The sequence below is a fragment of the Saccopteryx leptura genome, chromosome 11 (genome assembly GCF_036850995.1).
Source record: "Saccopteryx leptura isolate mSacLep1 chromosome 11, mSacLep1_pri_phased_curated, whole genome shotgun sequence".
Lineage (NCBI taxonomy): Eukaryota > Metazoa > Chordata > Mammalia > Chiroptera > Emballonuridae > Saccopteryx > Saccopteryx leptura.
Window position 1 is genome coordinate 44550440 of NC_089513.1, and position 13704 is coordinate 44564143.

At 46.6% G+C, this 13704-nt stretch overlaps 1 protein-coding gene across 1 annotated transcript in view; it reads left to right on the forward strand.

The window, feature by feature from the left end:
* The window catches only part of LOC136383042 (UDP-N-acetylglucosamine transporter TMEM241-like), a 140840-nt gene that overhangs the window by 35272 nt on the left and 91864 nt on the right, over positions 1 to 13704 (forward strand). The window contains 1 exon segment of the mRNA XM_066352542.1: positions 11044 to 11121. Coding sequence (XP_066208639.1) covers positions 11044 to 11121 — 78 coding nt within the window.

A 13704-nucleotide genomic window follows, 5' to 3' on the forward strand; every position in this document is an offset into this window, starting at 1 on the left:
TGCTCAGCCCAGACCGGAGGCCCACAGCTGGCTCTGGCCGCCTTCCCAAGTCAGTCAGACTCCTGTTCGCCTGCTGCCTAACTTTACAGCCTGGCCTGCGGGGGGCGCTTCTCCTCCTGTAGCGGAGTGTAGCATTTGGTAGAAAAACAATGTGTTGTCCAAAAGCCTCTAAAGTTTTTCTAAGACCTGGGTAGTTATTGATGCCAGAATTTTGATGTTTGAATAATTAACATGTGCTAATAATAAAATATTTTTTTGTTTGTTCAGTGCTTTTTCCTGTTTCCAGAGTGATCTATTTTCTGTATCTTCATGTTTCTCGTGGTCACCTGATCGGTGCTGGGTGACCACCTGACAGCGGAAGGAACTCAGGTGTGGGAAGTCTTGATCATCTGCCTCTGGTTCTAGATAGTGGCAGCTCTTCTGACCTTTTGCCTTTTCAGAGATGCTCTTTAAGACCAATGCCTATGGACTTTAGAACAGGCCCAGGGTATAGTAGTCATGCATAACTCCAGGCTCTTTTGGTTGCAAGTGTTGGAAAGCTCATAAACTAGTCTACGTATGAGGGAAATTCACTGTTTCACGTGAGTGAAATGTCAGGCAAGGCTTGATTCAGAGGATCCAATAACACACTCAGAATCCAGTTTCTGTCTTTTAATTCTGCTCTCTGCCTTTGCCTCCTTTCACAGCCAGACCCCAATCTCATGGGTGTTGTTGACTCCACACTCAGATCTTCACAATTTTAAGTCTAATGGAAAGAGACTGTCCTTTTGTGGTTCCTGTGTGAGTCCCTGGATTCTCGCTGTTTGGATCATTCAAGTCTACTGCCCAGCACAGGTCTGAAAGCTAACCAGGAGCATGGGGTCATGCTGATTGGCTGGCCCTGGACCACGCCCTCTCTGAACTAGTCACAGTGGCTAGAAAGACCCAGAGCACTGTTTAGCCAGCCCTCAACATACCTAGATTCCACAAACCAAGAGAGGTTGTGGCAGATCCTCAATACTGGGTGCTTTACTGTTGGGCAGATAAAATATATTATGCTCATTTTGTTAAAGATGGCGCTGCCCATGTGGAAGCCCGTGGCCCAGGTGATTGCTTGGGATGAGCATGATTATGTTAATATGTGTTGGGGGAGGGCTTTCATGCCAAAAGGTTTTAAAAGGAAGAAAGATCACGTTGGGCCCTGGCTGGTTGGCTCAGTGGTAGAGCGTCGGCCTGGCGTGCAGGAGTCCCAGGTTTGATTCCGGGCCAGGGCACACAGGAGAAGCGCCCATTTGCTTCTCCACCCCTCCCCCTCTCCTTCCTCTCTGTCTCTCTCTTCCCCTCCTGCAGCCAAAGCTCCATTGGAGCAAGGTTGGCCTGGGAGCTGAGGATGGCTCCTTGGTCTCTGCCTCAGGCACTAGAATGGCTCTGGTTGCAACAGAGCAATGCCCTAGATGGGCAGAGCATTGCCCCCTGGTGGGCGTGCCTCCCCGTTTCCAATTTCAGAAAAATACATACACACACACAAAAAAAAAAGAGAGAGAGAGAGAGATCACGTTGTTCTGGGAGAAGAGGGATTACATTCTAGGAGGAGCCCATGCTGTAGGATAGCAGAGAAAGGAGAGCAGAGAAAGGCCACGTGGAGGAGAGGAGAAGCAGCCAAGATGGAGGAATGCTGAAGGAGAAGCCATTTTGTGCAGAGTTTGTGCAGAGAGGAGATGGGGAACAGAGGTGAATAAGGCTAGTGAGCTAGAAACCTTTGATTCTAGGACAGCAGTTCTCGACCTGTGGGTCACGACCCTGGTGGGGGTCGAATAACCAAAATACAGGAGTCACCTAAAGCCATCGGAAAATATATATTGCATATCAGATATTTACATTCCGAATCATAACTGTAGCAAAATTACAGTTATGAAGTAGCCACCAAAATTATTTTTTGTTTTGGGGTCACCGCAACATGAGGAACTGAATTGCGGGGTCACGGCATTAGAAAGGTTGAGAACCACTCTTCTAGGAAACTCGGATAAGTCAGTAGCTTTGTGAGCACGGAATGAGTGGGTTTTGGAACCCAGTGTGTGTTTTTACTTGCCCACCGGGTGCAAGCTAGGATTAAAGCTAATGGCCCACCAGTTATTGGCTCCGTTGTTTCTTTACGGACTGTCCTAATCCAATGTGAACCTGCACAGGCCGGGCAGCTGTGATGGTGGCCATGGCTACTGGCTTTACATTTACCAAAAGAAGGGATAAGGATGCTAGATGGCATAAATACCCTCAAAAGTCCATCATAAACATCAGTGAATATGTTTGCAGGCGGATGGGAAGTTGTACAACCAGTGCTTTTTGAAATGTGACCCACAGACATTGCCGGTCGTGAGCTCTGTGTTATCCATCCTAGGAGACTGGGCCAGAATGCACATCAACTTCCGCACTAAACCTACAGCTTAGTTGAGCTGACGTTTCATTTTTACAGCAATACTTTCTGTAGAAGGAAGCAAAGAATTGATTTATGTTCTGGTGTGGGCTGCTTATCTTCTTGAGGCTCAGCACTGTGAGTAGCATTGACCTAGAGCACAGTCTCCTTTAATAGGTAAAAAGAAGCTCTCACAAATCAAACTCTTTGAGCAAAGGGAAAAACCAAAACCCCCAATAGACCAGTTAGGGGAGGAGGACAGACAGGAGACACACACTGTTTTGTAGGTGTAGCGTACTTTCTTTGTTTTCTGAGTTCTTTGTTTTCACGTAGTTGCCTAAAATTTCATAAAGTGGATTAAACATGAGGTACTTGTACAGCTTGTGTTAGATAGAAAACAGGCATCAGTATGCTGGTGCCAAGCTGTCAGTTTAATGAATCCATGAAAAATTGGGGGCCAAGTGCTCATTTAAAATCCGTGGGTGTATTGTTATGCAAAATACTCTGGAGGTAGCTTTGCTCTGTAAAGGCCTCCTGTCTCTGACAAGACTTGGAAGCTCTGTTCTCCTGATGTGCAGCTCCTGAGAGGAAGCTGGTTTAACTCTGCAAAGGCCCGGTGGGACAGCACTTTCGTGACTTTTCCACCTCAGACTCACAACCAAATGCTATACAGAGTTAAGGGAAAGAGGCTGTTCTTGTGGCTAACCATTATCAAGTATTTCTTAGGGACCTACTGTGTGCTGGAGGCTTCATGACAAATCACGGTTCCTGATCTTGAGGAACTTCAGAGCGAGTCAGTGAGAGACACACAGCTCACTGTGGCAATAGCCACCATGAATATTCAATGGTAGTATGTGCTAGGCCCTTCCCATTGCCAACCTTCATGGCATGAAGTTGGACTTAATTACTCCTATTGACAGCTGAGGAAACAGATGCAAATTACTTGGCCAAGGTCAACAGCTAGTAAAAGTTAAAATAGAGGTCCAGACCCAAGTTTGTTAGCTATGCAGTGCATCTCCAAAGCTCACCCTGTTTCTGCCCTAAATTATACCAGCCAGAGGGGACCCGCCAGCAGGACGGAGAGGGGCCGAGGCAGGGTGGGGGCACTGTGTCGTTGCTCTCTCTTCACTGGGCCCAATCCAGGCCTGCTTCTCCAGCTTCCCACAATGCATAAGCTCACAGTGGTGATGGCTCTGCTGGCATGTGTGCCAGTCTTTGGAGGGACAGTACAGTCTTGACCAGTCACGACTATTCTTGTTATAATTTTCTGGCCAGAAGCCTTCTCGGGTAGACAGGGTGCCTCAAAGCCCGTGCTGGCCACTGTTCAGAACATGTCTGCAGATTCACACATGATGAGGGTGCCTGTGAGGGGCCATGCTGGTGTGGGTGATTTGGCTCCTCAAACCATGCTATGTCCTTGCTTGGGGAAGCCGGAGTCGGCAGTTGGAGAGAGTCTGCAAATCTAAGTTAAGACATCTTAACAGCACTGGACTTGGTGTCTTACTCAGCTCTTTGATCTTGGTCCTTCCCTAATTGCTTGTCAGGGTTTCTGTCTTTTGTGAGCACGACATTCACTCAACACGCTGGGATGGAGATTGGATGGGGGTGTTGCTGAGGAAACACACATGGAGAGTTAGTTAAGTAAACTGGAGACCTCTTTGTTTGGCTCCAATGTCATGTAAAGGAGCTGGAGCCACAAAGGAGAAGAATGTAAGTGTTGACGTGGAGTGGAGACTCTTCCCCTCATGTTCCTGTCCCTGCTGGGTAGAGGCAGCTCTCTCCTTTCCCCTTGGTTTCTTCTCAGAGCTGATCAGAGTCCCATTGCAAGGACCACTTATAAAGATGTGGGCTCTCTGGCAAAATAGAAAACCCCTCCTCTGGATTTTAGTTATCTACTCGTTCCATCTAAAGATGTTCTCTATAGTCCTTATAAAATGACTTATTAACATGGTGCTCCAAGGGGAAACTTCACAACATGGGACTGGGCAATGATTTCTTGGATGTGACAACAAAGACACAGTCATCAGAAGAAAGAAGAGATGAATTGGACTTTATCAAAATGAATAACTTTGGAACATCAAAGGACACTATTAACAGAGTAAAAAGGCAACCCACAGAATGGGAGAAAATATCTGCAAATCATTTATCTGATAAGGGATTGATATCTAGAATATATGGAAAACTCAACAACAAAAACCAAATAACCTGATTTAAAAATAGGCAAGACTTACATAGACATTTCTCCAAAGAAGATCTACGAATGGCCAATAAATTAATGAAAAGATGCTCAACATCATTAAGCATCAGGAAAATTCAAATCAAAACCATAATGAGATACAACTTCACACCCATTAGACTGGTTATTATCAACAATATAGAAAGTAACAAATATTGGTGAGGATATGGAGAAATTGGAACCCTTGTTCACTGCTGTTGGGAAAGTAAAATGGTGCTGTGGAAAACAGGTACAGTAAATCCTCCAAGAATTAAAAGTAGAATTACCATACAGTCCAGAAAATCTACTTCTGAGTATGCACTCCCCCCAAAAAAAATTGAAAACAGAAACTTGAACACATTTTTGTACACCGATGCTCATAGCAGCATTATTCACAATAGCCAAAGGTGGAAGCAACCCAAGTGTCCACTGGTGGATGAATGGATAAACAAAGTGGGGGAGATGCACAAAACGAAATATTATGCAGCCTTAAAAAGGAAGGAAATTCTGACACATGCTACAGCACGGATGACCTTTGAGGACGTTATATTAAGTGATATAAGCCAGTCTCAAAAGGACAAACACTGTGAGTCCACATATATGAGGTCCCTGGAGTAGTCGAACTCATAGAGGCAGAGGTGGAATGGTGCCTGCCAGGGGCTGGGAGAGAGGAGAAGGACAGGTTAATATTTAATAGGTATAGAGTTTCACTTTGCAAGATGAAAAATTTCTGAAGACAGATGGTGGTGACGGTTGCACAACAATGTAAATGTAGTTAACACCACTGAACTGTACACTTAAAATGGTTAAAATTATAAATTTTATATGTATATTTTACCACAATTTAAAATATACATTTATCTTTAAACACCCTGGGATCCAATGGAGATTTTCTTGGGGATTATATGAAGAGGAAGGAAAGATCATGGTCTTTCATTGGCCTCACTCATAACTTCTTCTCATGCTGTGGGATATGCATACTTATTTCTGTGCACTTGCGTAAAAAGGGTGAGAGCCATTCACTGAGAGCAGGCCAGCCTGCCCTGTGTTCTAGCCCGTGCATTCATTCACGTTCTTAAGTGAGCAAGCCAGAGAACTGAGGCCGCCTTTAGTCCCATTCTCACTCCCATGCATTCCATGCTGGAGGAGTTCCTATATTTTGAGGTGTCTGCTTTTCATACAGCAAAGCCCTTAAATGTGGACAAGGCCTGCCAGGGGTGAGGATGATGGAGACACAAAGACCTGACTCCAGGGACCAGGTTCAGTGATGCAGATCCGATTTATTCAGGGAGTAAGCTAGCTTATATACACAGGTTCAGCCTATAGGGTGTTACAGCGTGTCCTTCACAGCCAATGGCTGAAAAGGTCAGGGAGCTGCCTGGTTGGCGCTGAGTTACTTCCTTACAGCGGGTGAGCTTCCTCCTGGGTGTGCCTAGGAGGGTTTCCGGTGCTGGAGTGTTCTCACAGCATCGCATCAGCCACAGCTGCTAGGAATGCGCTCTGCACTCCATCCACTCCTAAACTTGGGTCATCTGCTTGATGTGATGCCCACATGAAGGACTGAGATGACCTCTCAGCTTGTACTGCAGATACACTGGGAAAGAGGGGAGTCTGGTCCTCTGCCCTTAAGGAGTTTGTCATCTAACAACAGAATAATAAAACTAATATAAATAAGCACTTAAACTTACTTCATGCAAATCAGTTTATAAATGTGCTTATTTATACATATATACATGTACAAAAATACCTCATCAACCTCCAAAAAGGATGTCTGGTGGCTTAAAAGAATGATTATGATTAAAAGGAGATAAACATTTTTTAAAAAAATAGAGGTCAAAGAAGTAAATGAGATAACAGGAAGACTTAACACATAGAAATTTATGCTGTGATATTTTACAAAATAAATATTAGTTGGGTCTTGAGCTTTCTGCAGCCAAATACAAAAGTTACAAGACTCACACTGCTTGTTAGCTAATAGTGGGGGCATTGCCACAGAGAAGCCGAGCTCTTCCTTGCTCTCAGGCTCTGAGTCCTCACGAAGGGCAGACAGGGCCACTCAGGGAGGCAGGGTCTGCAGTACGTCTTTATTATGAACAAGATGGTAACCTGGTTTCTCGGCTCTTCATGCATTTGAGGCACGGTGGCGCAGCGCGACTCAGTAGGAGCAGTTCTCTGGGCTGAAACCACCGTTCTCGAGGTTTCTGGCTCCATCACAGGTCAGCAGACTGCCTTTAGGGAGCCTTCTAGAACCTTATTTCTGGCCTGCACAATTTTGGTAAAAGTTGTGCTTTTATTAAAAAAAAAAAAGAAAAGGAATATAGCTTTTAATCAAAGCTACATTCTCTGGGAAGGGCCTGAAGTGCAATTATTCTATATTATAGGTTAAGGCCACTCCCACACATTGAAGAATCACCTCAAAAGAAGGTAAGATTGACATTGTTTTACAAATTTTAAGAAGAAGTCGTCCAGCCCTCTGCAGAGTGACCCAAGCCATGCCTGTGAGTAGGGCCACTATTTTCCATAGGAAGCTGGTCCAAGTCAGTCCTAACACCTGAACAAAATAGCAATGAAGTCTTCAAAATTCCACTCTGGGAAGCATGGGAATAATGAAAGATTTTAAGTAATAGTTACCAATATCTCTTCACAGCCAGAGAAAAATTTCTAATGGTACATGGATGAAATGTTGAATTTTATGCTAATGAACTCTAAGAATAAATTCATTGCAAATTGTGCCCCTAAGTAACTAAACGAATTGTCCTGCAGTGAATTTAAATTTGGTCAATTACATTTTGTGTCACAATGATGATTTGGGCTTTATGGTAGGTGATCTTGGGGCATTTTTTCTGATGAAAGATGTTAGGATCTTTTGTTGTTGAGGCCATTCCTACAGCCTTGACAATGTGGAGGGCATGCTTATTTTTCTGTTCTCTTCAGCAAGAAGCAAGTGTTTAGATCATCCAATTATTAAGAGGCAGGTTAAAAAAAGAACCAGAATATATTTCTCTATTTTCTCATCTGTGTAATGAGAATATAGTAGTAGTATTGTCCTCATAGAGTTATTATAAAGATTAAATATGTAGAAGTTCTTAGAACAGTGTCTGGAACATAATATGCATTCAGCATGTCTTAGCTGTTGTTATTGCTGTTATCTTTTCTCAGATTTCATTGGATTTGGCAATGTAAGTCTTGCTGACCCTCACTCCATAAAGATAATAAAGGGCTGGTTTTCTGAAGGAATCAGTCACTAGTAGGTCTCCTGAACTATTAGTATAGATCACACTGGGTCTTGTGCACAGACGTAGAGGCCAAGGGAAATCACACTGCCTCAGTATTGTTTCTGATGGATCTCTACGGAGGCTGATATATAGTCAGTTGTAGAACTACTGTTTCTAAAGCCTGCTAGCTTCGCAGTAGAAAAAAACGGCTTGAGAAATTCTGATTGAATTTTTTTAGGTACAAATAGAATATATCTTTTTTTTTAATTGGCATAAAGTTTATTCTGTGTTCCTCCATTTTAGATCATACCAGTTTTATTACTAGAGGAAGCCGACTGGCAGGACTTGGAACACACCAGTCATATTGGACTATGGACAGTGATAGGTCTAGGATATTTATACAGGAGCTTGATGTGATTTGGATATTAAAACATGCGGCTAAGAGTGTGGGCTTTGCAGTTGGGCCTGGACTGGAGTCATGGTTCTGTCCCTGAACTAGCTGTGAGCACTCTGGCAAGTACTTATTCTCCTGAGCTTCAGTTTCCTTGCCTATAAATCAGGGTAACAGCACCCACTAATACAGTTGTGCGGAGGAAGTTTAAATAAGAGAATGCAATGAAAATAATTGCCCCTGTGCTCAACACATAATTGGTAGCTATTATTAGTATTCTTTAAAGTCAATCTTATATGTATAGATAGATCCCTTTCCAGAATCTATACTCAGAGGAGGACCCAGGGAGGTTTAGAAACCTGTCCACAGGCTATAAGGTTGGGAAAATTAAGGCTCTTTGAGGTCTAGATTTAGAGTCTAGACCTCCATAATCTCAGTCCTAAATCTGGCCTCATTATTGATTTTATAGTCAAGGAGTCAAAATATTTAAATGAATAAGATCCAAGTTGCCCTTTAATATTCACTTTCATGTGCCGCATGATTAACCTGTCCAAGATTTTCCTTGCCATCTTCTCAAGCCGAGAACTAGAAGGCCAGGGTCCAAGTGTGCCAAACATGGCATAATGGATAAAGCCAGTTACAAACAAACAAATAAAAATCTCATAAAAATAATTTAAAACAAAGTAATTCTAAGGGGAATAAAAAGCCCAAAATTCAAATAAAATAGAAAATAATTAAAAAGAAAAGGCATTTTGAGTTGAATTTTTAATGAAAGATAAAATAAGAGCAGAAAACATTAAAGGCGAGGGAAATGTAAGGCAAGAACTCGAGAGAAGTAAATCAGTGCAGTTTAGAACAAAGTGCTAAAACAGGGCAGGGCTATAAAGTTATGAAAGTTTTAAAAGCAAGGTAAAAATATATCCTCCAAAAAGATAATGACCAAATTCATCCGGGAGTAGGTGAGAAGCGTGATCTTTAAGCAGGTGCTCTGAGCTGGGACAGTTTCCCAGTTGAGGAGCCTTGTGGAGGCTGCTGAGGGTGTGCGTGGTATCAGTTAATACAGACGACCTTTCGAATAGTGCTCCTGAACCACTCACTACATCCTGCACCGTCATTATTTCCCCGGTTCTTCCTAATAGCTGCTGATTGTAGATACTGTTATCCTCATACTTCAGAGGAGCAAACTAGGGCTTGGGTCACTGCCCTGTTCCACTAGCAGATAGTGGAGCTGGGGCCTGAAGCCCAGTCTGATGCCAAAACCCATGCACGTCCGTTACCTTTTTCTGCCTTCTAGGAAAATCATCATCATCAACAGCAAAGATGACAACAAAACCCCATGCCCCTAAATCCTTCCCCCTCGCCTTGTCAAGATTTTCTATGAAATTAGGAGAGACTGGCAGTCCTAGACAACTGCCCAGCTCTAGTCAATGCGCAGTGGGTACTTTGTGTGTCTTAATAACCCATTGGAGTGTCACTTTCCTTTTTCTCCTTTTTTTTGTGTTTTGGTGCAAAGTTGATTCCAGTTATTCAAATGTTAGCCTCAGTTCAGTTTCCTAAATGTCTCCTGACTGTGGACACACTGCCCATCTTCACTGCCACTCCCAAGTCCAGGCCACCGTCTTTGTCGTTCTTGCCTTAGTTTCCTGTGGCTGCTGTGACAAATGACCACATACATGGGTGGCTCGGAACAACAGTCGTTTAGTCTCTGCCTGTTCTGGAGACCAGAACTCCAGGGTCAGCATCACCGGGCTGAGATCCAGGTGTGTCAGCAGAACCGCACCCACTGCAGGGGCTCTAGAGGAGGATGCAGCTGCTGACATTTCTTATTTGTGGCCTTATCACTCCAGTCTCTGCCTCTGTGGTCACGTCGCAGCCTCCTCTGTGTGTGTCAAATCTATGCCGTTCTTGGATAGATGCATGTGTTGCCATTTAGGGCCTGCCCAGATAATCCAGGGTAAATTCCCCATTTAAGAGTCTCAACTTAATTACATTTGCAAAGATCCCTTTTCACCATGTAAGGTGGCATTCGCAGGCTCAGGGGTTGGGATGTGGCTATTTTTTGCACAGGGATGGGGGGCTCAGTCTACCATGCCTTAGACTTTTGCAACCGTCCCTGCCTCCTGTCCTCTACCCTGCACACACCTTTAAACACACAGCTCAGGTCGTGTCACTGTCTGCTTCAAAACGCTTCAGTGGTGCCAATGGCCCTCGGTACATCCTGAGTCCCTGATATGGAGGTGATTACCTTTCCACCTTCCTCTTCCCAATTTCTCCCTTCCACATTCTGTTCCACCCACTCAACTCCCCCCACTTGCTGAGGAGCTGGCTTTACTCTGTCCTCGGGGCCATTGTATGATCCTCTGCCTGCAACACTCCCCATTTTGTCTGGCTCGCTCTGGTTCATTATTCAGTTCTCAGTCAGCCTTTGGACTTCACTTCCTCCGAGAGGACTTGCTCTCCCCTCCCTGGGCCAGGTGCACCTGCCTGTGAGCTCTGTTAGAGCTCTAACCTTGATAGGGACAGTCTCCCTACTATGTGTTCGCCTTGTTCACGGGACGTGTTCCCTGGCACAGTGCTTGACACACAGCAGGTGCTTAGCAAATAGGTGTTGATGAGAATACCCGTAGGAGGGGAGCCATACATTCGCCCTGCCTAGAACAATACCACATCCAGGAGCACCAGTCTATGCAGGAGTTGTTGCTGGAGTGGGTTATACAGTATATGCTAATGCCAGAAGTTCCCACGGATCTTTATTTTTAAGCAGAAATCAAGAATTATGTAACTAAAAGATCAAAGAAAATATTTTCATGCTTATTATTCTGTTTTCTTTCAGGCTATTCCTGTGTTTCTCACTTTGCATAATGCAGCTGAAGTTATCATCTGTGGGCACCAGAAATGTTTTTGGAAAGAGGTAAATGATAACACAAAATGCTAGTTTCACTTCTCTTACTTTAAATGTCAAAGGCACACTTTTTTTTTTTTTTTGGTGTGGCTTAAATTAGTATCTACCTTCTCCTGACATCTGTTTCCAGTCCAGACTGCCTGACAGTGGTTATAAATGTCAAGGACCACAGCTTTGGCATCCCTTCAGTTCACCCAGCACGGGCGAGTGCTTGTTGACCACAGGAAGCTCCACTCCAGGCCAGGCCTGAGCCAGGGCCCCTGGGTGCAGGGAGGAGGGACTGGGGGACTGGGGGCTCCCACCTCCAGCTCCTCCAGGCGCCTCGTGGACATCAGTGTCAGAGCTGCACATGAGGTGCTGGCGGTCCTGGCCCGCCTGGGGGCGGACGTTCCTTTTCCTCCCGGCCCCAGCTCGGCCTCAGACCCGCTAGCGCAAGTGGCTTCACTGCTGCTCCATCTGTGAGAAGGGCTGGTAATTCCACCCAACTCACAGAGTTGTTGGGAGGATGCCACGTCAAGTGCTCCTGTCAGTGTCGGCCATGTGACAGATGCTCTGTACATGTTAGCTGTGCTTATTAACATTTGTAGTGGTGGTTTTAGCTTGGTCCCTCTTTTGGGAGTTCCTTTGTTTCTAATATCTTCCCATTTGAAATGATTTTTAAACAAAATTTTGGAACTTTTAAACTAGAGAGGCTGGTAAGCCATTCAGGCAGCACACGTCTTATAGGGTTACAGGAGACAGAAGCATCCTTCCTGTGGCCAAGGCCACTCTGCACACCTGTGCACCCATCGTCCTGCCTGCTAGGGCGGCATCTCCGTGGGTCACCTCCCCTCCTGCTCGGTGGGTAGTTAACCTCTCCCCCTCTGCTGGCTTATTCCCTCGGTCTATAAACATGCCCAGTGTTCTCAGTCCACCATGGGTGGAGCAGGCCCTGGGAGACCCACTCACACCCACACAGCACAGGGAGAGTGTGTCTACAAACCAAACCTCAGCAGGAAAGCCAGCGCATGCTTCCTCATGCACCCCCTTCGCCTCCACCTCATCCGTCTTCCTCCTCGCCCTTGCCCGCCACAGCGGGAACAGGGGGTCTCTCGTGCTGTCCACACCCGTGCCCTTGCCCGCCACAGCGGAACAGGGGGTCTCTCGTGCTGTCCACACCCGTGCCCTTGCCTGCCACAGCGGGAACAGAGGGTCTCTCGTGCTGTCCTCACCCGTGTGCCCCTCAGCTCCGCCAGCCCCTGCTCCTGCCCCACCACTACCCTGAAAACGCTCTGGCTGAATCACTGACGCTTCCCTGTGCGACTCCCTTGGTTCGTTCATCACCCTGCGCTCTTTTCCTGACTCCCGTAGCTCACTTGATCTGCACTCCCCTGTCCCTGCCGGTCTCTTCCCAGTCTCTGACTCATAGCCACCCATCTTCCTTCTCCTTTGCCCCAGGGTCTCCTAGGGCTCTCTCTGAGGAGCCTTTTGTTCCCACGCCACGCACTTTCTGGACAATCTGATCCACACCCGTGACACCAGCTACCTTCAGTTCACTGGTGACTCCTGAGGCCCCATCTCCAGCCCGGACCTGGCTCTTCAGCTCAGACCCCCTGGCTGCTAGGCCCCAGCCCTGGCTGTGTCCTGGGCATCTGAAATGCAGAGGAATCAAAATGGAACTGATGTGTTTCTCCACACTCGCTCACTGGGTGATCCTAATCCCGACCATCCTCTGCTGAATCAGAAACAGCAAATGAAGGCTAGTGGCCTGGAAGGACCAGTGGGGCGTCCCTGTCGGACTGGCAGGTGGGCTGTGGCGGAACAGGGTCGTAAAGGGCCAGGCCCTGGAGCCAGGTGGGTCGCCTTGCACCAAGCCCTTCGACCTTGGGCAGCTGACCTAATTTCTCAGTGCCTCAGCGTCCTCATGTGAGTGTATAACCCAAGGCTGTTCACAAACTTGTAACAGTCTGTCTGTACGTGCAGAGCACCTGGAGCAGCAGCAGCACAGAGTAGCCCTCGGAGTAAGTTAGCTCACCCAGAGTCATGTTAGATAGTTACTGTGATTTTTGGCAGTGTGTGTTTGAGGTGTAAACTGCCCCAATCACCAGGACTTATCACTGGGCGATTTTGGGCCCTGGGGGCCTGAAACGATGACTGCCCTGACACTGACTCCCGAGGTGTCTGCCCTGACACTGACTTCCGAGGTGACCGCCCTGACACTGACTCCCGAGGTGACTGCCCTGACACTGACTCCCGAGGTGACCGCCCTGACACTGACTCCCGAGGTGACCGTCCTGACACTGACTCCCGAGGTGTCTGCCCTGACACTAACTCCGAGGTGTCTGCCCTGACACTAACTCCCTGCCCTGACACTAACTCCCGAGGTGACTGCCCTGACACTGACTCCCGAGGTGACCGCCCTGACACTGACTCCTGAGGTGACTGCCCTGACACTGACTCCCGAGGTGACCGCCCTGACACTGACTCCCGAGGTGTCTGCCCTGACACTGACTCCCGAGGTGACCGCCCTGACACTGACTCCCGAGGTGACTGCCCTGACACTGACTCCCGAGGTGTCTGCCCTGACACTGACTCCCGAGGTGTCTGCCCTGA